At 37.5% G+C, this 24,751-nt stretch overlaps 1 protein-coding gene across 7 annotated transcripts in view; it reads right to left on the reverse strand.

Moving 5' to 3' along the window:
- Positions 1-24,751, reverse strand: part of CTPS2 (CTP synthase 2) — a 71,057-nt gene that overhangs the window by 34,780 nt on the left and 11,526 nt on the right. For all 7 annotated transcript variants that reach the window (XM_071748796.1, XM_071748814.1, XM_071748805.1 and 4 more), the window contains 7 exons: positions 23,867-23,947; positions 21,248-21,399; positions 20,862-20,994; positions 16,655-16,743; positions 16,089-16,183; positions 15,173-15,235; positions 14,491-14,534 (listed from right to left, as the gene is read on the reverse strand). In XM_071748796.1, the coding sequence (XP_071604897.1) occupies positions 14,491-14,534; positions 15,173-15,235; positions 16,089-16,183; positions 16,655-16,743; positions 20,862-20,994; positions 21,248-21,399; positions 23,867-23,947 (657 nt within the window). The remainder of the gene's footprint in view (positions 1-14,490; positions 14,535-15,172; positions 15,236-16,088; positions 16,184-16,654; positions 16,744-20,861; positions 20,995-21,247; positions 21,400-23,866; positions 23,948-24,751) is intronic.

Consider the following 24,751-nt stretch of genomic DNA (forward strand, 5'->3'; position numbering starts at 1 on the left):
CCTTGAGGAAATCAGGTGATGGTTGCCTAGCACAAGCACCTTTCCCCAGTTTTGTGGCCCTGTTATAGTAATTCCATGCTACTTGGCAGCTAGGCCAGCAAAGCTGCAACAGGGTCACAGTGAGGGCCCCCTGTCCTTACCCGGTGAACAAAGATAACCACGATGGTTCATGTGGTCAAAAATTCAGAGTAGTCATTCTTCCAGCTCCTGCTGTTTAATCTAAAAGGCAAAATTATTTTAAAAAGAGAAGCCAGAACCCAGGACTCCCCATCTTCCCCACATGCACACATGGGTATTCTATCATATCATCATACCATCTCAGCCTGCAGCCCTCCATTAAAAGAAAGCATCACTAACTGACAGATCAGGCCCCTTTCAGTGAAATCAGGTAACATAAATTGTAAGAATACACAACGGATTAGGCCCTGCCATGACTGAGACAAGCACAATGTATGATTTCCGATTCACAAATAGGATTATTACACCGACAGAGAATAGTCCTGGACTTGCAACAAAACAGATTACAGGTATTTCTAAGCAAGAAAAAAGCTGGATGGGCAAGCTTCTTACTAGTATTTTAGGTTTCTCATTGCCAAGTAATTCCCACATTATGTGTCTATGTGGGTTACTGAGTGCACCTCTAGACCTCAGTCCATCAGGTTTGCATTGTTGAGAGCTACAATGCTTTGAAAACCAACTACAGAACTTAATTCTCTCTTCATCAACTTTTTTTTCAGAATGAAGAAGGGTTCTTGGATACAGATAGCTGAGACACTTCGAGAGCCCAGGCAACTCCAAGGTCAGAAGATATCTGAGAAAAGATTTAATATCATCACAGAAATAACAAACTTGGTAGTGCCCCTTGTACACCATTCCTTTACTTATGCTTATTTTGCCCTACCTGAAACTCAGCAAAATGCCACTCCTTCAAAAATCCACGTGTTTTTTGCTGGGATGGAGATTTAAGCATTTTTGGTCACTCAAGATTCAAAAAAAAAAGAACCACAAAGAACAAATCTGAGTTTTGGAACTAAATGTTCTACAGTGACTGTAAATTTCAGCTGTGGCAGTAATGACCTTATTGCACTGCTGCATAAGCCAAGGTTCAGAAAGTGGACAGATAAAACCTCTTCTTGAAACACATTCTCCTTCAAAACTATCTCCTGTAACAGACTATTTACATAACAGGAAGCTTCGGCAGTGTAATAGTTTGTCTGGTAGATGTATAGGTATGACAGCAAAAGCTGACACACATAGCTGCAATTAATAGCACATCACCAATTTAAAGCTGACTACAAGCAGCGCATCACATTAAATCATTCAGCCCCACCCAGCCCTGGTTAGGGAAACACCTTCCATGTCTCATTAGGTATATGTCACAAAGGAAGGCCTGGAAGAAACCCTTGTCAGAATAACCCATATAGTTCAAGTTCAAGATGAGACAACCCTTTTAGGCAGCACCACTGGAGGTTTTACTAACAATGGCAATTTTAACATAAGGAATGCACCGTTTGTGACACACAGAGGATTTTACAGGCCCATCCTCAACTTCCATGAAACAGTTTCACACCTCACAGCAATGCCAGAGTCTCTACCAAGGCAATAGGGCAGTTTTCTGAACTTCTCTAGTTATTTGATCTTTTTCAGAAAATTTGTTATCTGCATAGTGCTTCACTCTCAATCAGTCACTCATCTCCTCCTAGCCTGAGAGCAAGAACTCATGGCACTGGCAACATTGGAGCATTTAACCACAACAACCCTATTTGCACTAGAGAGCTAGTTCCCACAACCAGTAACATACACGTTGAAAAAGGTTCCATGTAGTAGACTGACTATCAGTATCCCAAATTTAAAACCTTTTCCTTTTTGCAGCTGGTGCAAGAATGCCTGAAGATTACTGCAGGTGCAGGACTGATTCTCTGCAGAACTCACCAAAGCCTTCACAGCCAAAATTAACACACATCATCGTAGCAGCAGACATCATTGTTCTTCACAGCTTTCCTTTTATTGCCTACAGTACAAGTATTAAATATATATATATATATATATATACACACATTCCTACTGATCTATTATTGTACATATACCCTATATCAGATACAGCATGGGAACTGGTATTTTACAGCAGACATAAATACATTCTTTATACTAACTTATATATTACAACTTATTATAACCAGTTCTGTACAAATACTGCCCTGTTAACTTTACTCATTAGGAAATAAAACTTATTTGACATCTGTACAAGATTTCTTTGCAAATCAGGTAAGGAATCATATGGTCCATAGAATCCCTAATCCATCATAATTTACTTAAATTGTCCCATCATCTTTCTCCAGTTCCACTACAGAAAGTACCCAGAGTTACCAAAGGGCTTTGATCTAATGATTGATGTCTGGAAGCAAGAGATGATGCACAAGCAGTACACAAGAAGAAATAAGTGAATGTTAGGCATAGAACCACCCTCTTTTTTCTTTCCAAATACGTAGCAGCCACAGATATATGTTTTCAATTATAGCTAACTTCACCTTGACAGAAGACATTTCTATACTATGGCTAGGGGGTAACATAAGCATCACAGAGATTCCTCAACCAGCTTTACAGTAATTTGTCTCATACACAAAGTAACAGTGGTGCTGCTACAATAAAATACACAGAAGGTGGAAAAATACTGGATGGTTAGGGTGTTAACCCGTAGGGAACACTAAGCAGGATGACAGAGATAGTTGCTGCTTTCAGGTGGCAGCCCCACCCCTGTGGAAGGTGCCCTGTCCCTTCCAACAGTGTCACTGAGTGGCACAGAAATCCACTTGTAGACCAACCCAATTCATTTAAAGTAAACAAGGAGCAGAGACTCACATACTATTCAGCCATCAGTGGTGGCAGGAAGGATGTGACAAGGGCACCTGAGTTACTATAGCACTTAATTAAACGTTCATGAAGACCATATGACCATGACGCCATAAGCTCCACCACTCCTCCTTCTAGCAGTGGTGCCCAAATGTTACTCATCCCTAAGGCTTGTATCCTCCTACTCACCAACCTAAGAGGCACTGCTTGCTCCAAATATGTCAGCAGTTTACTAGAGCAACACTTAGCAATAGCCAATTTTGAATGAATATTCAATCTGCAAACACCACCGATGAAGGAAAATCACACACAGGGACATGTGTGTGATGTGTATCCCTAAACAGACTTACAGCATAACATCGACTTAGTTCTTTCTTTGCTAAAGGCTTTGTGTCTAAGCCACAATAAAAATGTCAATTCCAAAAGGATACAGTCCTTACTAACATAATTTCTCTAGCCCTGGGCAACCCCAATTGAATTGTCATAAACTGCAGGAATGATGTATATTCATACATCCAAGAAAGAGCAGCTAAACACTGTAACCAAATCTGGACTGCTGCTTCTACACTGGGAATCAGCTTGAACAGTCATCAAAGCTTGACACCAAGCACATAAATAAAATGCTGCTCTCTGCTAGCCACATATCATCTTACCATGGCAACTGTTACATATATATTCTCTTCCCCTGATTTTATTCAAATTCTTGGTCAGTGACCAGAATTCCTTACCCTTGGCTATCATTCTGCCATTGTTGGGTTGTGCTGGATAAGCTGTACCTGTTTCAGAATAGCACTTATGTCCTACAAATAGCACTTAGGTCATAGAAAGGGGTCTTCTGGCAAAGCCAGCATACTGAGGACTGTCAAAAGGAGTAGTTAATTTTGATACAGAATTCAGAGACACCATACAAATCATTTGAAGAGAGCACTGTGGTCTAAATGAGAGAGAGCTAAGCTTCGGGAGACCAAACTACAAATCCCAGCTCTGCCACTCTCTCATTAACATAACCTCTTACAGACTGCAGTGCCTGGTGGACAAAACTTATCTGAGGAGGATGGATTCATCCCCATATCTGGCACACAATGTTATGCAACTCTTGAGCAGGTCACCTAAAGCTCTAGACTTACACCTCGATGGAAGGACGTTTCAGTAAAACTGGTTTTTTTGCTATTTTGTAATTAGGTAGTGTTACTTAATGAACTCTCAACAAAATAGCAAGGCCAATTTGCTGAATTCTTTGAATTGTGATCCCTCAAAATGTAATTTTTCTTCCATACTCCTAAGCATCTTATTACTACATCTTCAGACGAGAAAGATGCCTTTGACACAAGTAAAGGCAAGCCACTTGAATACCTAAAAAACAGTTTGGGAAATACTGTAATGTCAACAACACACATCAGGAACACCAGCTTCCTGCCACTGCTTCCAAAAGGGATAAAACACTAAGTGTGGTGAGGCTACCACAGGCAGGAGCTGTAGACAAGGAAAATTAGCAGGCTGGGAATGGAAGCCTTAGCAGATCACCTGGCCATGCACTGCTGTTAAACTTTGACCATCTACCAAAGGCAGAAAACAGGAGGGAAGGCGAAAGAGACAGATATTTGGGTTTCATTTTGTTTGCAGAAAGAAGAGGAAAGTACTTGTGACTACCTCATGGTCATGAATGACCATGTAGTTCATGCTCCAGTTTGGTGTACAGGACTTGCCTTAATCCATACAATGCATTCTAGATGGGGACTCTCAGACTTGCACTGCAACCACCATCCATAGTAGCAGCAGCAGCAGAGGTTCTGTGATAGTGATTATGGCAGTAGCTCCTGACTGCCTGCTGAGCCACAAAAGCAAACATGGGAGAAACTTCATTACCAGCTTCACCCCTCAGTTGGACTGGACAAAGACTGGGAGATGCCTGATCCCAGTTCTCTGACCCTCAAGCTAATGCCAAGCTTTTATGCTAAACTTGAAATCAAGTGCTTTTGTCCTCCCCAAAACAAGCTTCAAATAAAATGTCAAGAAAACTGATGAAGTCTCCCACTATGAAAGACCCATAGTCTGTCACCTCCCTGTAAAATGGCACACAGGTTCTCCTCATCAACAAAGTGCTTCAGGAACTATTTAAAACTGCAACACCATGAGCCCCCGGAGTGGTGAACAAGCTGTGGAGCTTTGAAGGCAGCATCTCAAGCATGATGGGAACCAACAGGAGAAAGTCAAGAAAAGATCAGAAATTGAAGAAGCATAACTCCCACAGGAAGACCAAAATGGCAAGGATTTGTGATGTAAAAAAGGAAGACAAGGGATTTCTCTGATATGCTAAAGGCAATATCTATGGAGACAGGACTAAGTGCAGCAAGGCATGTGGACAGTTGTAATAATGTAATAACAATGTAATAGTAAGATAAGGAACTACAAGGATCAGACTAGATAAGGAGGTTGTGGGGTCCTCATTATTTAAGACACTTAAGAATATATTAAGTAGACATCCAACATATGTTGGACACGAATCCCTATGATGTGACCCTTCTAATACTATTTTATTTGAAACTTGGGGAAGTAAGTAAAAGCACATGCAAGCAGTCTGCTAATCCAAGCTGTCTATCAACATGACTGATCTAGCAAAGCTTGCCTAGTCTTCTCAGGAAACCTCCTACTTTTCTGTAATGGAACACTAGACCCCATACACTTGCAGTTCCAAAAACACCCCTCCCAAACCATCCATCTCCTATAGACCCACAAAGCTCTGGGCTCAGTTATAAATGATGCAGTGATGATTCATTCTCTGTAAGTGATGCAGAGGGTGAAAGACCTGGTAAGTAAGCCTGGAGCAAAGTGACAAAAAAAATGACAAAAGCAGGTATCAGGCAGATTAAGTTGCATGTAGAAACTACAGCAACTCAATAGCTGCAAAAGCAGCAATGTTGGGTCATGAAGCATCAACCATGAGGTGAGTATCACTCAAAAACGCCCCACACACCATCAATTGAACAAGATTTCAAAACCTGCAAAACACAGTACTCAATTATTAAGGTGTTCCCAAGAAGAATACATTTTTCAGAACCTTAGATTCACCTTTTCCACTCACAGAATACTTCAGAATACTCCATTCACATCATGGAGTGCTGTGATTCTTAACACTAGCCAACAAAATTTTATCCCAGAGCAAATTCATCACTCTTCTGTACTAAGAAATAGTACAAAAAAATGAGAACTGGTTTTGGCAGATTTGCACAAAGGTCAGACAGCTTATTCATATTTTATTTATTTACTGGATCTTTTTAAAAGAAATTCATATTTACCATTTTTCAAAAGTCCATTACAGTAACCAGTGGTATATACATATCCCCATAGGAGCTGTTTTCAGACTTCTTTCAGTGTGGTACACCTTGAAGTGTAAAATAAGCAAATTTGAGAGATAACATCTCCAGAACGGCCTCTAAAGACCAAGTAAAACTCTGTCAAGCTCATTGGTCAATGATGGAGCCCACATTTCAGAGATTTGAAATATTAGTCATTTCTAATGCTAAAGTATCCTATTTCTTTTGACTATTGAAAATACAATAGAACCAGTGCACTGACTCAATGACAAATGCTAGTTTCATAATTAGGGTGGAGCATGCAAGCAACTATAAAGGCTGCCCCAGTCTGAGACTCTCACTTCTGCTGGATACGTCTGAAAGCTCCGGATTTTGAGTGAGGTAAGTACAACCTAAACATCTCGGGTGTTTCAAATCTTTAAACCCAACTTAAACATTTTCCTTGTTCACGGCAATGCTGATTGAATTCTACAAGAAATCAAACAAAACAAACCCTAAACTTTTTTCATCTAGGTTAAGTATGAATTATTTCACATGGCTAGTGTGAAATGATAATGAAGAAGGGGTCAGTTGTATTTCAAAATTCTGACGCACAGGATTGTTATTGTCTGCTTTGTTTGCAGTTATTTATCAAGAAAACATCTGGGAAACATGGAGCACCTACTCAATGATAACCTTCTCAAGTATTTTACCCAGTATGCCTTAATGGAGGGCAGCACCAGTGCACTGTCCATCGGGGGACTGAAAAATCTGCTTCAGAATCAATTTGCACAGTACCTGAAGGTAAGCTTCACTCTGACTGTATTCATTGTGCTCCCTATGAAATGGATAAGAAAAAGGAAATACATACAGTGGTATTCTAAGATTATGAGTGGCAAGGCAGATTATTGTGCCCAAATGGTTTCACTGCCTCCATGAATAATTCTTAAATAAGGCGTGGCTTGTAAAGCTTCATTCACATTAATAGTAGATCCAAACAGATAGCCGAGGAGAGGGACTTTACAATAGTGCCCTGTGAAATAAAGTGCAAAAATCTAAGAAGCTGTTTTGTTTTGGGTTTATGTAAAATAAATTTAACCAGGAATATTGTATCTGAGTCTTACAAAGTATTTTTTGTTTCAATCTAAATAAGCCTTGAATCTAGAAAACAGAGAAATCCATAAGGAAAGTAAATCAGTAGGACAAATTTATAAGAGACATGAGCCAATTTCTACCTAGATTAAGTTCTCACCACAACAAAATAAAAGAAGGCTTACCATTCCAGAAAGATATCTAGCACAGGAAAGAGATGCTACCAATTTAGAGAGACAAATCCCCATTCCCTGTAGCTAGAAAAATAATCTAGATTCTGCCAGACCTTTCCTGAACTGGATTAGGACTCAATTTAGGTACTTTTGTTAGACAAATCCTTAAATACTGTGTTTTGGATGGCTGAAAAAAGTAATTTTTGCTAAAGGTCTGAAAGAAGTTGCACCTCAGTAGAAAGATACTTGTAGTAGAAAGATATTTGGAGAACCACAGTAATTCATTTTAGTAATTTCATTAACATGAAGTGACATAAACCAACTTTAAATACTCCAAATAACACAAAGGGTTTTTTTCCCTTAAAAACATGTCTGAAACTAGTTGCTAAAAATTAATAGGAAATGTGCTGGTAAATTCAGAAATATAATACTTGTTATACTAGCTGTAGATAATGTAGCACCCCCACTCATTTTCCCAGATATGTGTAAATTGAAGTGTTTGGGAAAGGCAATACTGATGCTTTCTGTCTGAATATCAGACATTTTCAAGCATCTACTCTGTTTGCAGAAATATATGGCACCATAAGGAATCAACATAAAAGCAGGACAGGACATTTCAACACATAAAGTATAGAAAAAAAATTATATCAAAACTGGTTTTATATTAATTAACTGTTCAAGAATGTTATTGGAATACTCACTGCATCACAATGTTATACACACTTCTACCAGACACACACACAAAAAAGGAGCTAATAAGTTAAACTAGATTTAACATATAACAAGTATTACTCCACTGTGAATACACTATTCCTACTAAAGAGGAGGGAAGGAGAAGGAAAGAAACTACCAGATCCTCGTCCAAAGCATAATGAAAGTAGTAACACATTTAAAAATAGTGTATGCTGGGTCCAAATTAGTATCTAATAAAACAGCAGGCAGTATGCATGTTAATTTTTATTGGTGGCTACATACATTCTGCAGCTGTTTCACTTGCTGCCTTTGCTAAAATCCAAATTTACTCACAACACTGAAGTAACCTGTCTCAGTAATACCTGATACTTCTCAAATGTTTATCATATCTGTAGTAACATTTTTGGCAGGCAATAGCAGACACTGTATTTCTAGTTTAACCGGCACAACTGGTACATACAACACCTTCAAATAACACTGACTGTTATTGGCTACATTACTTCTTGGCAATATTCCTCATAGGCAACTAGTCATGGCAATCATTTATTTACTTCTCTTTTTCTTTTAATTCTTCTCCTATGAAAACAGGACACATTCTCACTTGATAACTTAATTAAATCGTTGGACAAAAATAACGATGGAAGTGTCAGCTTTGATGAGTTTGTGATGCTTGTAAAAAAGATAACTGGTACAGGACAGTAAGGCATATGAAAGAAGAATATCACTGCTTTGAAGGACAAGAGCCTGGTCTTCGTCTACATGATACATACACCTAAACCCACGGATTTGTTACGATTTAAAAACATAAATAAATAAAGATTTGACATATAAAGAAGTATGCCTTGTCTTGTGTTACACTTGCTAGCTCAGCTGCCTCACAATTAGCTCAGAATCTCCTGTTTCTGATTCACTTTACACTTGAAAGAGCATCCTTTAACAAGCCCTGCTTTATCTGAGCTATTATTTTGACCTCTAGAACAATTCAAATCACTAAAAACACACAAAAGGGAAGTTGTATCATTCCAGTTGAGGAGTGTCCCCTGGTATACACTATCCAATAGTCCTCCCAGTTTAGTTTCATCATCCCCAGAAGACAGACACTTCCAAATGATAAAGAGCTCCAGTTTTTAAAACAAAAAACTGATTTCAACACCAATATAACAATGCTAAATATAACGATTATAATGTTACACATTCATTTTAAATTATATTTACAGAAGTATATATTGTTGTTATTACTCTTGTAAATGGGAAAGCCTAAATGCATAGGAGCTGAGCAATTGCTGTTACAATCAAAACATTCATGAATGTTTTAATTTATGGAAAAAAAAAACCTTACCATAATATCAATATACTTTGTTATAAATTAAATATATCCCACACATATTTGTTTACTAAGCTACATTTGCTACTTTACACTCATAAGTAAAATCGGAACTTCAGTGGGTGCTTTGCTCTTGGAAAACTTCTGAACATTTTTAATTCAATCCAGTTACTAACACCCCAACCCAGAAAGTGAGCATCAAGAAACGAAATATGTTATAAGAGTGTCACCTACTGGCAAGATCTATTTCTGCACAATTTCTCGAGTTCATAGAAAATGCACTTACTTTACCCAGAGCAGTATCTAAAGTTTCCTGATCCTACACATGCTGCAATAGGTCCAAAAAGAAAAGAAAGAAAAAAAAAAAAGTCATAATTAAAAATTAGCTTTAAAAAAAAAATTGCATAGGAATTATTTCTGGAAAGCAGTCCTTTTGAAAAAGTACTAGAACAGTACTAGGTGCAGTTGCAATAAAGTTGACAGAGAACATAATTAAAAGGCTTATCCAAAAAAATAAATCAAGTTTAATAGCGGAGGAAGATGTAGGATATGGAACAAAACAAGCAAATCTTTTGTCATCCAGTGAGTTGACCTCATTAGCAGTTTACAAACTATGCAGTTTCCCTTTAAATGAGTTAATTTTTAAATTACCATTTGCAACAGAAAACTCATACCAAGTGCTGCTCTCAAGCAAATGTGTCACTTTTCTGAACAGCTACCTTCCTGCAAATAGTACAAATTTACTTATCACTATTATGCAAAAGGCTAGAAAGTAAAACAGAAAGCTTAAGAATATCTAATAGGAAGATGACCTACAAATATTCAACCAAGAACAAGAATCTGAAGACCTGTGATCAGTGTTCATGTACCTGTCTCTTGTTTTCCCTACTTAAATCAAGCCTGTGTTAAAAAGAAACCAAAACCAAAATCTTAAGGGGGCATTTTGATGGTGTGGTAGGGTGAATAGAGATAACTGCCATATCAGAGGTTTGGGGTTTTTTTTTCCATAGTACACTTTTTAAATTTAAACCTAAATAAAAATACATAATAGCAACTTCAAGTCTCTCAAATACAGCCTTCAAGTCACAGCTTATTAGTATTCTCAAAATCTAGCTCTCATTTTCTTCAAGTTTTCATCATATAGATATGCAGATTTAGGAATCATTTTCCCCTACAATATTTTAAAAACACAATTTTACCTGTTTTACATTATTAAGTAATGATTTCTGTATGCAGAGACTACTATTTTTCCCAAGGTCTTTTAAATCATAACCCTTATGATATTTGCAGTCATTTACATGTCAATGCAATTGATATCAATATTCCCTAAAACAAGCAACAGAGTTGTTGGGCTTACAGAGTTTCCCACCTATATAAAGTTACTCTGTGCTTTTATAGAGCCCTGTTTGAGCAACATTGTTCTAATGACAGTAGAAACTGATGAAGAGCCAAAATGAAGCAGATATTCAGCACTGCATGCAACTCTCTACATCTGCACATTCAGTTACACAGATACTGTTGTTCATAAAGAACCAGTCACAATTGCCTAATCACATAAAACCCTTTTACAATGCTCACAACTTTTTACTAATGCAGACAACATTCCTCTCTAGAACAATAAACTGGTGTTATTTCAACTGAGAGACAGTTGCCAGTAATAATTTTTCATTATTTCAGCCACCTGTTTTTCCTTTGGAAGCCTAATTCTCAGTTACAGGATTACTCAGGTTGTAAAAAAAGGTTCAAATTTCAATAGATGCAGACAAAAGGGAGTCAAAGTAGACCAAGATATTTTATAAGTCGTTTAGAATAAGCTATTACCTTTGGTGAGTACAATTCTGAGTACCTGATGAGAAAGTTGGGGTGGTTCAGCCTGGAGAAGAGAAAGCTCCAAGGAGACATTAGAGCAACCTTCCAGTACTTGAAGGGGGCTTAGAGGAAAGCTGGGTTGGGATTTTTTACAAGGGTGTATACTGACAGGAGAAAGGGTAATGGCTTTAAAGTGGAAGAAAGTAGATTCAGGTTAGACATTAAGACAACATTCTTACTGTGAGGGTGGTGAGACACAGGCACAGGTTGCCCAGGGAAGCTGTGGCTGCCCCTCCCTGGCAGTGTTCAAGGCCAGGCTGGATGGGGCTCTGAGCAACCTGGTCTGGTGGGAGGTGTCCCTGCCCATGCAGGGGGGTTGGAACCAGATGCTCTTTAAGGTGCCTTCCAACCCAAAACATTCAATGATTCTATTTAAACGCTTAGCAAATCAAGCAGCAATGTAACTAGCTGTGTATTTTATAGTTGCCCCTGAGTTCCCAGGCTGAACTTTTGTCTTTTTCCCTTTTTCTTAAAACAAACAAACAAAACAAACAAAACAAACATAACAAACCCCCCCAGAAAAACACCCTACTGCCTCACCAGTGCACTTCTTCCTCTTCAGTTTCCAAAGGACCAGGAACAAAAAGAAAAGTACACTGCTTTGGTCCTAAGTCAACAGTCAGCTGAGCCACTCAGTAGCAACAGAAGTGACACCCTATTTCCAGTGCTGATAGGGTGTTTCATCATTAGCTTTCTTGGATAATGAAACATCTACATCAGTTTGGTAGTTCACAAGCCTCACTAATCTGCTTCTCTTCCAACAGTTTTTATTGATTTGTTATTATAGAGAATATATAAACAGTTTATAGTACAAGATCAACTGCTCAGATAGATTATGAAGCAGCTATAGTTATATGGTGGAACAATTTAAACCTGTTTCTTCCCCAGAACTGAGATGTCAAGGATCAGATTGAGATGCTGAAATATGATCAGTAATAACCAATTCCAGAACTTTAATGTAGCTCAAAACAAAAGAATACCATGATACATACTGCAAACATGATGCTTCAATTGTAAACAATGTATTAATCTTCTATGCCATATATATCCACTCCATTATTTTCTTAATTTTATGTCCAACTAAGTTTCTCTTTAACATATATACCGTACTTGTCCTTGAATACAAACTGTAAATCACCCAGTTAATTAAATGTAGAGTAAGGTTTTGCCCTAGGTATAAGCGTGTACTAATACACACTGCAATTTCTGAAATAGAAGAAACTCCTTGTAGGGCTGCAGCAGACAAGCATCCAGACTTTAGCTAAGCCTGGACCTCCACAGAGCCAGCTGCTGTAAGCAACCCTTAGCATAATGGAGAGAAACCAGGAGCTGGAAAGGGTGACTCACCCCCTCCTTATGATACGACTGCATCCTAAAAAGGTACCTGAGGTGAGCAGCTGAAATGCAGTCATGAAAAGTTAAATAAAACTATACATAAAAGGCACAAGGAACAAAGATGACCCTGAATCGGTCTTCTGTATTATCCTTGCTTCCCAAAAAATTTATGGTAACCTTTCAACACCCTCTGCATTTTACAAAATATTTCTGTTATGTAATTGACCCCTCTAGAGAAAGAGTATGTCTTCACACACATTCAAGAAGGGTGAAGGAATAGACCTCTCACAATGACAAACTCATAAATTTGATGTCAAATGCAAAGTTTACCTCTGTTCACCTAAGGACATTTCCAAATACCACAAAGGTTTAGCAGCAAGTCTCATGCTAAAACTCTGAAGGTCTCTTATCCAGAGACTAGATGTTCTCTTCCATGCATACAACCCTGACAAATAGGTCAAATGTTTTAAAAATCTCCTCTTAGCACCTTAGAGACTAAGCAGATGTAGAAAAAATACCTTTTACTTACAAATACCAACAAAACTCTTTTGAGGGAAATTGATTCAGAAACAGTATGTCACCCAGTAGGTCACAGAGCAACCCAGTTAATTTATTGCAACAATAGATGTCTACATCTTACACCAAGATATGACTTTATTTCTCACAGTTTTCTTTTTCATTTTCTTTAAAAAAAACCTTCTTATTGATCATTTTTAACTTCTACTATTAATACAATGTAATACTATATATCTTGGACTAGGAAACACCTGCAATATCTTTAGTCTAACATTCTACCACTGACATAGGATACAGTGTCCTGTCACATCTACAGCATTAAAATGTTTGTCAAAAGGAGGACTGAGATACATGGGGGAGGAATGGTTTAGTGGCTATTTATACAAAGTAAAGACAAGAATTTTTCAACAGCTTTCCATATAATCTTTAACCTTTCATGTACTTTTATATTTCAGAAATAGCTTAGTGCTACACTTTTCAGCTTCCCTTTATATTTTATTTTCTAGTAAAGCAAACCTGATCGTTATTGTCTACTCCCAGCATCAGACTACAACTATGGAAACTATTAGAAAATTACAAAAATAAAGTTATGGAAAACTACAGAAGCAAGCAAGTGAAGGTAAAGGACTATTAAAAGAAAACACCTTTTTAAACAATACTGAATAGGGACAGTAGACTCCACTTTATTTCCTACCATATGAAAATGTAGATAGACCTTAACTATACAAAAGTAACTTCTTTTTTAACAAAATATGTATGTTTGATATTGCTTACTAACGAAGAGAAATTTTCAGGAAAAAAAATTACAGAGAGACACACAGAATAAAAACAGTTTACATAACATTGAAATAGCAAGAATTAGAGAAAAACAGACCCCTAATCAACATCCGGTCCTTGAGAAATAGGCCTGTGAGACAGATGAAAGGGAGTACTCCCCACAACTTACCATAGTTTATAGCCTTGAGCACTAGGTAGAAAACACTGACTAATTGGACTAACTATATTAACATCCTATTAGCATATTAATGTAGTATTAACATACCAAAATATCCACCTAGAAGTACCACTACTAACAAAAAGACCCCTAATCTTTGAGCATGTACAGTGAAATTGTTCAGTACCCTTACTTTAAATAGAAGCAAAGAATTAGTTAACCAATCATGTATGAGTAATACTACAGAATTAAAGTAATTTTACATGTTTCTGTTTATAAAAGTAGCCTTTTATGATATTAAAGCAAGTATCTTGACTCTCTGTGGATTACCTTCTTGCACCCTAGGGATGCACCTCACTTTCAAGACAAGTTCACAAAACATATGCAGGGGGAAAAAAAATCATTACTTACAACAGGGGCTTTTGTGTCTGGGTCAAATTCTGTAGAATTTGCATCTGAAACAGACATTCAAAACAAACACATTTCCATTGTTCTACATGCACTACAACTTTTTTTTTTTTTTTTTTTTTTTTTTTTTTTAACAGTTCTGTGACACTTTTGGTCTTGCATTAAAACTAAATCTTGTATGTTGAAACATACAAGACCAACATCCTGCACCACCTTTGAAGCAACCACAGGAAGAATGTGACCTTAGCCTCACATATTCCCTCTTCCTACTTCAAAAACCTATCCATCTTAGCTGTTAGTGGCAGAAATTCATCAGTGAATTAATTCTCTTCATAATACTACTGCAAAGGCTATGATTTGGCTATTCCACCTGATGAAAACAAATGAGAAAACCACTTCTCACTTTTTATTCCTCACCACCCTGACATTCCAGAAAGAGACTAGAGGTCAGCTGTAAGCACACTTCCTCCTACACTGCTTGGATCAAGGTTACAAGTAATCACATAATAAGAGTTCCTACAGAAAGGTAGCACAGAGTGCTTAGCTAAAAATTATCAGGTTGCAAGAGCTAAGTATCTAATGATCATAGGATCTATATAGTAGTTCTAATAATAAATACACCTTTCACACACAGAATAAAATTTCTTCTAAGCAGATCATATTCTCACTAGCATACTCAACTCACCTTTCCAATCCAAACAGTTTCTTGCAAACTCCACAACTGCTAATTGCATTCCCAGGCAAACTCCTAGAAGAAAAAACAAAAACCTAAAATTTAAAAGGACAAAGGACTTGTTGTTCTGTCTTGGATTGACTGCTTAAAATCTCAGTACTCAGTGTATATACACAGAGTTACCAAACAACCTGAAACAAAAATGGCTGATCAATAGAAAACTCACTCTTCAAACTTGGCCACACAGCAAATACATCTGACACAATTATGTGCTTTAAGCCCTTCCAGAAACTTTTTTTTTTTTCTCATCTATTTTACAAATAATTACTGTAAAGACAAACACAAGCTGAAAGCCTGGGTAAATCAAGATCCAAATTTTGCTTTGGCAACCAGCCAAAAGCAGTTACTAACAGAATGATAAAAATCGTATAGTAGGAACCAAAGCTTCAGAGGCACTTACACAAACACCACTTAGCTTACAGGCTATATGGAATCTTTAGACTGTATCACAATAAAATATACTAGTAAGTTAACAAAAAAATTATTTAATATAACAAATGTGTCCAAAGACAGATATGTTTTCTGCATACTGATTAATATCTTTAATGATGCTGATTTAATTACAATAGGAAGCAAAGGCTCTCCACATAAAATACAACCATTGGGCTACGGATAATCTTTTCCTTCTTTCTTTATACAGTAGATGTAGTACGTGACTATGACCCTGGGTATTATTCACTGGGCAAATATTCACAACAGAGCATATACTTCCCTGAGACAGTATCCTTCCCTAGTGTATGTTTGTTGTTGCTGGGGTTTTTTGGGTTTTTTGTTTGTTTGCTTGGTTTTATTCAAATCAATCATCTTGCTATCAATTAGGTTGTTAACACCTTCAAACCAGAATAATTTCTGATTCTAACGATCTTACCAAGGAAAGGTTTTTTCTTTGTTCTTGCCCAGGAGATAGCTTGAAGTTTGCCTTCTGTTCCCCTAATTCCAAACCCTCCTGGGACCAGAATTCCACTGTAATGACAACCATATTTAAAGCAACCAACATGTAGTATCAAGCCAGCAAAGGAAGTCCATACAAAATAAAGAAGCATTTTTGAGGTTATAACAAAGCAACTACAATGCACAAAATCTAACTCTAAATTTGGAGAGTTGTCTCATCTACCCACCTCAGTTCTAATCCAATCACCTCATGCTTCACAGTGAAATTCCCACTGCTTAAATACATACTACTTAAATAAACTAGCTACATATACATTACTCTAGGATCTTACCACCAAAACTTCACTAAGTAACACAGAATAAATTAAATGCATTTTGACAACAAACAACATCCTTTTACAAATACAAATTGAAATTCTAGCGATAATTCTTAACAGAGACATTTGTGGGGTCAATGAGAAATGATTTACTGAAGCATTTTTCTTCACATGAAATAAATATTACAGTGTGCATCTGGAATACAAAACACACAATGACACTTACTCTGCTTTGCACAGCTTGTGCCACGCCTGGTGATATTTCACAGAGTTCTCAGCTTCTGTAGAACGTTCAAGTTCTGTTGAATCTATGTACTAATAAAGAAAAGCATGCAATAAAATAGTATTTTCTTCCAAAGAAGAGTAGCATGCACTTTATAACCACCTTTTAAAAACATTAAGACAAGCCTGTAAGTTTCCAAATTAATTTCCCCGTTACAAGAGTCTGATTCTTTGTTTTGTCAGTCTTTTTCTCAGCATAATTAATAGCATCCTTCTCTAGAGTCCAAAAAAATCACCTGAAATGACAGAACTCAAATTTGTGTGTGGAAAAATGAAACCAGTCCGACTGATGAAAGTTTTCCAGATAGGGTTGCCTTCTAGCAAACATTTTATACTTTTTCCACACCCCAAAAGGCATAAAAAATACAACAGAAAAATAACTACTCATGATTGTTGTTACTCTATACTAGTAGGACAGGATACTATAAACTAAAAGGACAGCTTGTCATGCTGCGTGGTTGGAAAGGGAAGCTAATTACTGTTGAAGTTAATTGGGTTTCCCTGCCAAAAATATTGAGGCAGCACATCTATCACTTCAAGCAGCATGAAGATTTTGTCAGTCAGATGTGGATGTTGGTTTATGAGCTAGATGCCACATACAATATTAAACAGTCCCTTCAAAACACAAGATTATACAGGGAGTCTTTGGACAAAAACACTAAAAATAAGGTTAGCACATGCAACTAAATACAGTAGAAGCCCTTGTCTGTCCACATGTCAGCACCATACTGGAGGTACAGCAAGTATTGATTGACATGACAATGCAAAAGCTCCACCAAAATTAACACTAGCTGCACACAAAGCTAACTGAGCATTTGCAGACTTGGTGCCCTTCAGGTTTTCTTCTAAAAGCAAAGTTATTTTACATATAAAAATTTTCATTTCCCACTGTGCAGCTGCCAGTACAAAACACTATTTAGTGAAAGAATAATGTAGGTTGAAAAGGGCCTTGTGAGGAATCTCTCCCAACCCCCAGGGGGTTGACCAAATTGGGTCAAATTAGAAGAGATTGCCTGGGGTCATTTCCAGTCAGAATCTCAACATCTCCAGCGATTGATTCTGTCTCTTCTCACTTTCCTGTTTTTCACGCACATGGAAACAACTTCTTGGAATATTTGCTCCACAATCTTCCCTGGGAATGAGGTGAGGCTGACCACCTGCCATTTCCTGGGATCCTCCCTTTTGGCTTTTTTGAAGTTTGGTGCAACATTTGCCCTTATTAAAGTCACCAAGAACTTCCACCAATTACTATGACCCTTCAAAGCTGATGGGAGAGTGACCTCACAATGACACCAGCCAGATGGTGTCAGCACTCTGGCATGCATCCTGTCTGCTCTCATACGTGTGTGTGTCCAAATGCTTTGAGTACTTCCCAGCTACATGTGCATGTGAATCATAGAAAACATTATGGAGTAAAACTTACCTATTTCCTAAAATATTATTTTTTCTTTTCCTTCATGATACCACCTCCCCCTTCCCTTCAAGGCAAAGGAGACAGCTTAAGCCTTAAAACATAAGCTATTTTTTCCCTAAACTGAGTTTCATGGGCCAGATTTTGGGGCTTTTTTTTGGGATACCTACCAATTAGCTTCTTAGTCACATAAACACATAGTTTGCTTGAATTCTGCTAGTCCTTACAATTGCAGAGATACTTTTTTTACCAGTGAACACTATGTGTAAGCTCCTTAGAACGTAGAAAAATATTACCTCTTATTAAACACGAAGACAGGCTTGAGAGGGGGGCCCATGCAAACTGCATGAGGTAAACAAGGGCAAGGTCCCTGCACCTGGGTCAGCACAACCCCAAGTACAAGCACAGGTTGGGCAGAGAATGGTTCGAGAACAGCCTTGAGAAGGACTTGAGGGTGCTGCTTGATGAAAAATTCAACATGAGCCAGCAATGTGTGCTTGCAGCCCAGAATGTCAAAACTGTATCATCAAAAGCAGCGTGACCAGCAGGTCAAGGGAGGCAATTCTCTCTCTCTACTTCACTCTTGTGAGAGCCCACCTGGAGTATTGTGTCCAGTTCTGGAGCCCCCCAACAGAAAAACAACATGGACCTACTGGAGTGAGTCCAGAGGAGGGCCAGGAAGATGATCAGAGGGCTTAAGGACCACTCCTACAAGGACAAGCTGACACAGTTGGGGGTTGTTAAGCCTGGAGAAGAGAAAAGGCTCCACTGAGACCTCAGAGAAGCTTTCCAATATGTGAAGGGGTCTACAGAAAAAATGGGGAGGGACTTTTTACAAAAGCATGTAGTGATAGGGCAAGGGGCAATGTCTTTAAACTATAAGAAGTTAGATTTAGGTTTGGCATTAGGAAGAAATTCTTCACTGTGAGGGTGGTGAGACACTGCAACAGGTTGCCCAGAAAAGTGTGAATGCCTCATCCTTATAAATGTTCAAGGTCAGGTTGGATGGGGCTTTGAGCAACCTGGTCTAGTGGGAGATATCCCAATCCATTCAGAGTGGTTGGAACTAGGTGATCGTTATGGTCCTCTCCAGCCCAAACCACTCTATGATTCTGTGATAACTTAGAGAGGACAAGAGTAGAAGGACATTAAAATAAGGAGTTTCTAGGGTTTTTTATCTTTTCTTTTGATAGGAAGGGCCTCATTCCTCTCCCCAGAAAATAAATCAACCCATCTCTCTCTACAGTAAAGAAGTTCTCCAGAAAAAAAAAAGTTCTATATCCACAGCTGGCTAATGGGCCTGACAAGCAGTAGAATGAGCCAGTGAGAAAAACACAGGGTGATTTCAGAGCTCACAACAACACAAGCAACTGTGAAAAGTATACTCTACATCATCACAAGCTGCTGCAAGTACTTCACCATCTGATTAACAGTCCCTGAGAACCAAGCAGGATGGAAAGGTACAAAACCTAACTGGTTATCTTGTTCCACCAAGCCACTGAAATCACCTGAAATGGTAACACTCCTGTGACCTCAAGCAAATGGGTTTCTAATACAAGACACTTCTTTATAACTCAGTGTTGATGGTTTATGGAATCTCTCACAAAAGATATTGAAAATATCACTGTAAACAGGACTTCCACATATTCATTAGTCTATACTTCATTAAAGTACATAAGCACCTCTGGTTGTTATATGCTTCCATTACTTCTATGGGGGGTAGAGGGACTGAGGCAACAGAACGATGGCAATGTCTCTGGCCTGCTGCCTTTAGCAGCATCTGGATGTTAATGACATTCATTATGTGAGGACATTTGAATGACCCTTTGAATGTTACCAAAGTGCATAAACACACAAACTTGCTCCAATCAGAGGCAGGCAGAGACCAAAACCTACCAAGTGCAGTATAGCCTTCAACTGCACATTTTGATCAATTTATCTTATGCAACAAATCACTCTAAAAGACTCTGTCACTGATGATTCTTCATGACCATTTATTACTGTTTTGCTATTTCAAGTTGCTAACATGTCTTCTGTACCTATTCAGTGCTGACAATCCACACTTCCATCCTGCTTTTCTGCCCCAGACCTGCCCTCCCTAGCAACAGAACTCCACAATGGAAACTGATAATTAAACCAGAAAGAAAGCTGATAACAGTTTTTCCCCATGTAGCTTAACTTTCTATTCTCATTAAAATAAGACAAATTAGATCCCTAAATACTCCTTTATTCAAGGAACTGCTATTTTGGAGAAACTACAGTTATGGCCCAATTGTGATATCATTAGAATCCTGCTGAAGATAAAATGCACAGCTCTCAGAGTATTAAATGAAATTAAGAACAACAGCTTCTGGCACTGGATTTTAAAAAGAAACTCAACGGCTTTTCAATTTACCTATTTTATCCTGTCTTGAAGCTAATCTCATTAACATAATTAGCATTCTCATAAGAATATGTGAAAATCACCTTTCATAGTAAATAGAAATTTTCAATTAAAATCCGCTTTTTTATCAGATCCAGTTTTAGGTAATTACAGCATTCCTTTCAGATAAGTTTAGTTCCAAATAAGATAATTAAATCTATAAACACTTCCTTTAAAAAATGAGATGCTCATCAAGTCTGTGCTTATCTGCATGATTAATTTCCTAATTTCCACATGAATTAACGTTGCCTAAAATGATGGAAACTAGTAGAGTTTATTCAAAGTATTCGTGAAAGGAAAATCCAGAAATATTCTCACCATTAAATCCAGTTTGTGATTAATTGCCAGTGCAGAGTGTTCCAGAGCCTTGAAAACAGATGCATAGCAATCACTTAGTTTTGTGTACTTCCCAACGAGAGCTATGGAACACACCTTCAGCAGCCTCTCATATCTGTTGAAACCAAATCTTTTAGTTATTACACCAATATACACAAAGAAAACATTTTAACAGTTTGCTTTTTCTTTACATTCACAAAACATCATCTAAAAATCACAAAACTGCTAATGTTTTTAAACCCAGGTCATTCAACCCAGGTTGATCAAGCAGCATGCTATTGACCCCAGTCCAGTTGGTGACTTCACAGCAGTTAAAAGCCTAACTTGTATTAAAACACTTCTAGAAAAAGCAGCAGGAATTAGAATACCTGTCAGCCATTTTCTTCCATTTCAGTAGAAGATCACTTGGCTGGTCATCAATGGGTAAATTTAACCTCTGTTTAAAATACTTAATAATGCCTTGCTCCTCCAACAGGACTGGTACTCGATAAGTGGAAGAAACATCATGAATAAATATGACCTAGCAAGAAATAGGTATAAAATAAAAGAATTACCTAAATTTTTTTCATAAGAAACATACGTTCAATTTTTTGTATGCTATATGTGTTTTGTAGTTTATATACATTCTAATTTTTAAATACTTTTCTTTTGAACAAGTAAGGCAGCACAGCCAATACTATAGGTTCCACTAAATCTACACAGAATGAGTTACCCAAAAGGTAAAAATGTGTTTCACTTCATCACACTGTCATACAAAGATAGCCTGTCAAGCCTACCAGTGCATCAGTTTTAATACAAACATCTGGCCCCACAAGCAGTTATGACTGCTAACACTTTTTTCTCTGTCTCTCAAAAGCCTGAAGAATATTAAATGGGAAAGAAAGAACATAAATGGAACCTACCAAAACAGACCCAGCTAGCTTATGATAAAAGTTCAAGAAGGCTTTTAACACTGTCTCCTGGATGATACTAATTGACAACTTGTTCACATGTGGGCAGGATGAGCAGAGACAGAAAAACTGGCAGAATGGCTGTGCCCAGAGGGTGATGATCAGCAGCACAAAGCCAATTTGAAATGTGGTAACTAGCAGACTACCCCAGGATTCAGTATTGGGTCTGATGCTATTTAACATCTTCACTAATTAGACAATGGGACATAGCATACTTTCAGCAAGTTTTCAAATTACACCAAGGTTGCAGGAGTGGCTGATATAAAGAACCCTGGTGTCCTGATGGACACTAAGTTGAACATGAAATAACCAATGATATGTTTGACTGCATTAGTAGATGCAGTGTTGCCAGCAGACTGAGGGAGGTGATCCAACCAGCGCTGGTGAGGCCACACCTGGAGTACTGGGTCCAGTTCTGGGTTTCCCATTTGGTATAAGAGATACATGGACATACTGAAAATAGTCCATGGCCCCCAAAAGGCTGTGTAAGCAATTATGGGGCTGGAACATCTCTGTCTCTCTATGAAGAAACATTGAGAAGAAAAGGCTCAGAGGTAGGGGAGGATAATCTCAACAATGCACAGAAATACAAGAGAAGTGTGCAAAGATGGAGCCAGGCTCTCTTCAGTGGTGTTCAGTGATAGAACAAGAGGCAATGGCCACAAACAGAAACAGAAGAGGTTCCCTCTGAACATCAGTAATAAAAAATAATAAGAAGAAATAAAAAGGCTGCAATACAGTATGGTACCTAGCACCATCCCACTTCAGTTCACTTGGCCTACCTACCTGGGACACACCTGTATTACACAACGCACTACTGTGGATCAACATCTGAGCTAGCCAGAGCAACACAAGAGTGCAGCACTTCTGCCCAGGATCATATATTCAGTTTCTCATGAAAGATGTGAGTGGTACAGCTAATGAGCTTTTACCCTAAAAGGCAGAACATTGGAAAAACAAACAAAAAAAAAAAAGTGCCATGAAGATGGCTCCCTCCTTGCCAAGGAGCTGACAGGGAAGTTCAGTTATGCACAGGACTCTTGGTCCAGTAAGAGTGGTGTAGTAACTGCAGTTGGAAGTATATGAGTAAGCAGTACGTACATGCTTACTCATGGCTTGATACTGCCAGAAAAACACACAACATTTTTGTTTGATTTAACTTCCAGTTGTCTGCCTCTGGCTGAAAAGAAACCACAAAAGCATTTCCAAAGGATTTTCCAGAAGCTAACTTAAGGGTGTTGTCTTCCATGGATACTAAGATGGAACGAAAGGGAAGGAAGCAATGGCCACATTACCTTCCATGTCCTCATCTGGAATCTTATTTTATAATTTTAGATTCTTATTTTATAATAAATTAAGATTCTTATTTTATAATAAGATTTTTTATAAAAAGCCTTCTCTTACACTCCTGAATAGAGGGAAGTTAACACTCATGAATATTTGAACTACTGCATAACTATCAGCATCTATTATCCCTTTAATATCATCTGTTACATTGAAAAGTAAAATGCACTCGCAAAAATATTCAAGAGAATTTGTTCTATTAAAATTAATATTTGAACAGCAATTAAACACTGAAACTATTAAGGCCAAGATTACAAGTGAATTATAAAAGAATATATAACTACATAGTAGATGTTCTAAGCGTGTTAAAGGGCACCAAGAGCCTATTACCCATCACAGTGAGTCTTAATGTGGCTGTGATGATCTATGGACATAAATGAAACTCCCAGCTTCAGCCACATTTAGTTTATCCATTCCCCTAACCACCTGCACTTTTTTCACAACTAGGTACAGCATTAGCCATACACTCCAAATCTATTCCTTTTATTAATTTTTTTACATAACATGCATTTAAATGGTTAATGACTGACATAAAATTTAACACATATTCCCAATATTTTCAGTGCTACAGTGATAGGATATAAAAATTGTAAAAGCAATTGAAACAATTAAACAGCTTGCATGGGAAAATAGAAATATTTGCATGCTTTCCCACATTTTAAATAATGACAAATAAAATACTGAAGTACTGACCTGCTCAGGCTCCACATGGCAAAACATGGAAATCTTTTCCTTCACTGCCATTTCTATAGGTTTTGCACTTCTACAGACAATCTATAAAAACAGAAAAAAAAAAATCCTTAAATATTTACTAGGCTAACCAATAGAAGATCCTCAATACTGCTCATGGAGAAATTAATTAATTAACAAATTAACAAATGTGTGGTTTTGCTTCTTCTCTTTTGGAGAATCTTTCTTTGGCACTCACTGTAACACTGCTTCCTCATGTTCTCCTTTCTTGTAGCTAATATTGTAAAACTCTTAACCTAAAGTTTAGCAGTTCTGTCAGTATGAATAGTATGATGAATTAAAAGCAATACCAACATCCTATCAGCTAAATTTAGAGCAACAACACATAGCTTATATGCATGTTTTCTACCCTTCCAATACTTCGGCATCTTTTTGTAATTCTTAATTTGTACATCATAATTAAAAGAAGGAGGCTGAAGATGAGAAAACTATTTCATAATTTTGTGGAGTTTTTTCCTGATTATTTTGCTGATGCATGTAAAACTCAGGAATTGTGAAAATATTGAAAATTTTTAACAATAAAGAAAATAAGTTTGTGCTTCGGTGCCAGTTGGAAGTTTTTTTCATTATATAACTTAGGGCAACTACCTCAAATTGCAGAACAGCTCTTAATATGCCTACTGACTACTTAATTAGTTCATTATTTTCTCTGCCTTTCTAGCAAGTGCAACAACTTAATGCATTAAGCCCTTTTTTACTCACAGACTTGTAGCTTACCTTTGATCACTTCGCTAGAAGTGATACACAGATATTGATGAACTCTAATTAACTTCCCCTACCCTTGCAATAAATTCTAGAAAAACAATGCCAAGTATAATGGAAAATTAG

This window comes from Heliangelus exortis, chromosome 1 (assembly GCF_036169615.1).
Source record: "Heliangelus exortis chromosome 1, bHelExo1.hap1, whole genome shotgun sequence".
Taxonomy (NCBI): domain Eukaryota; kingdom Metazoa; phylum Chordata; class Aves; order Apodiformes; family Trochilidae; genus Heliangelus; species Heliangelus exortis.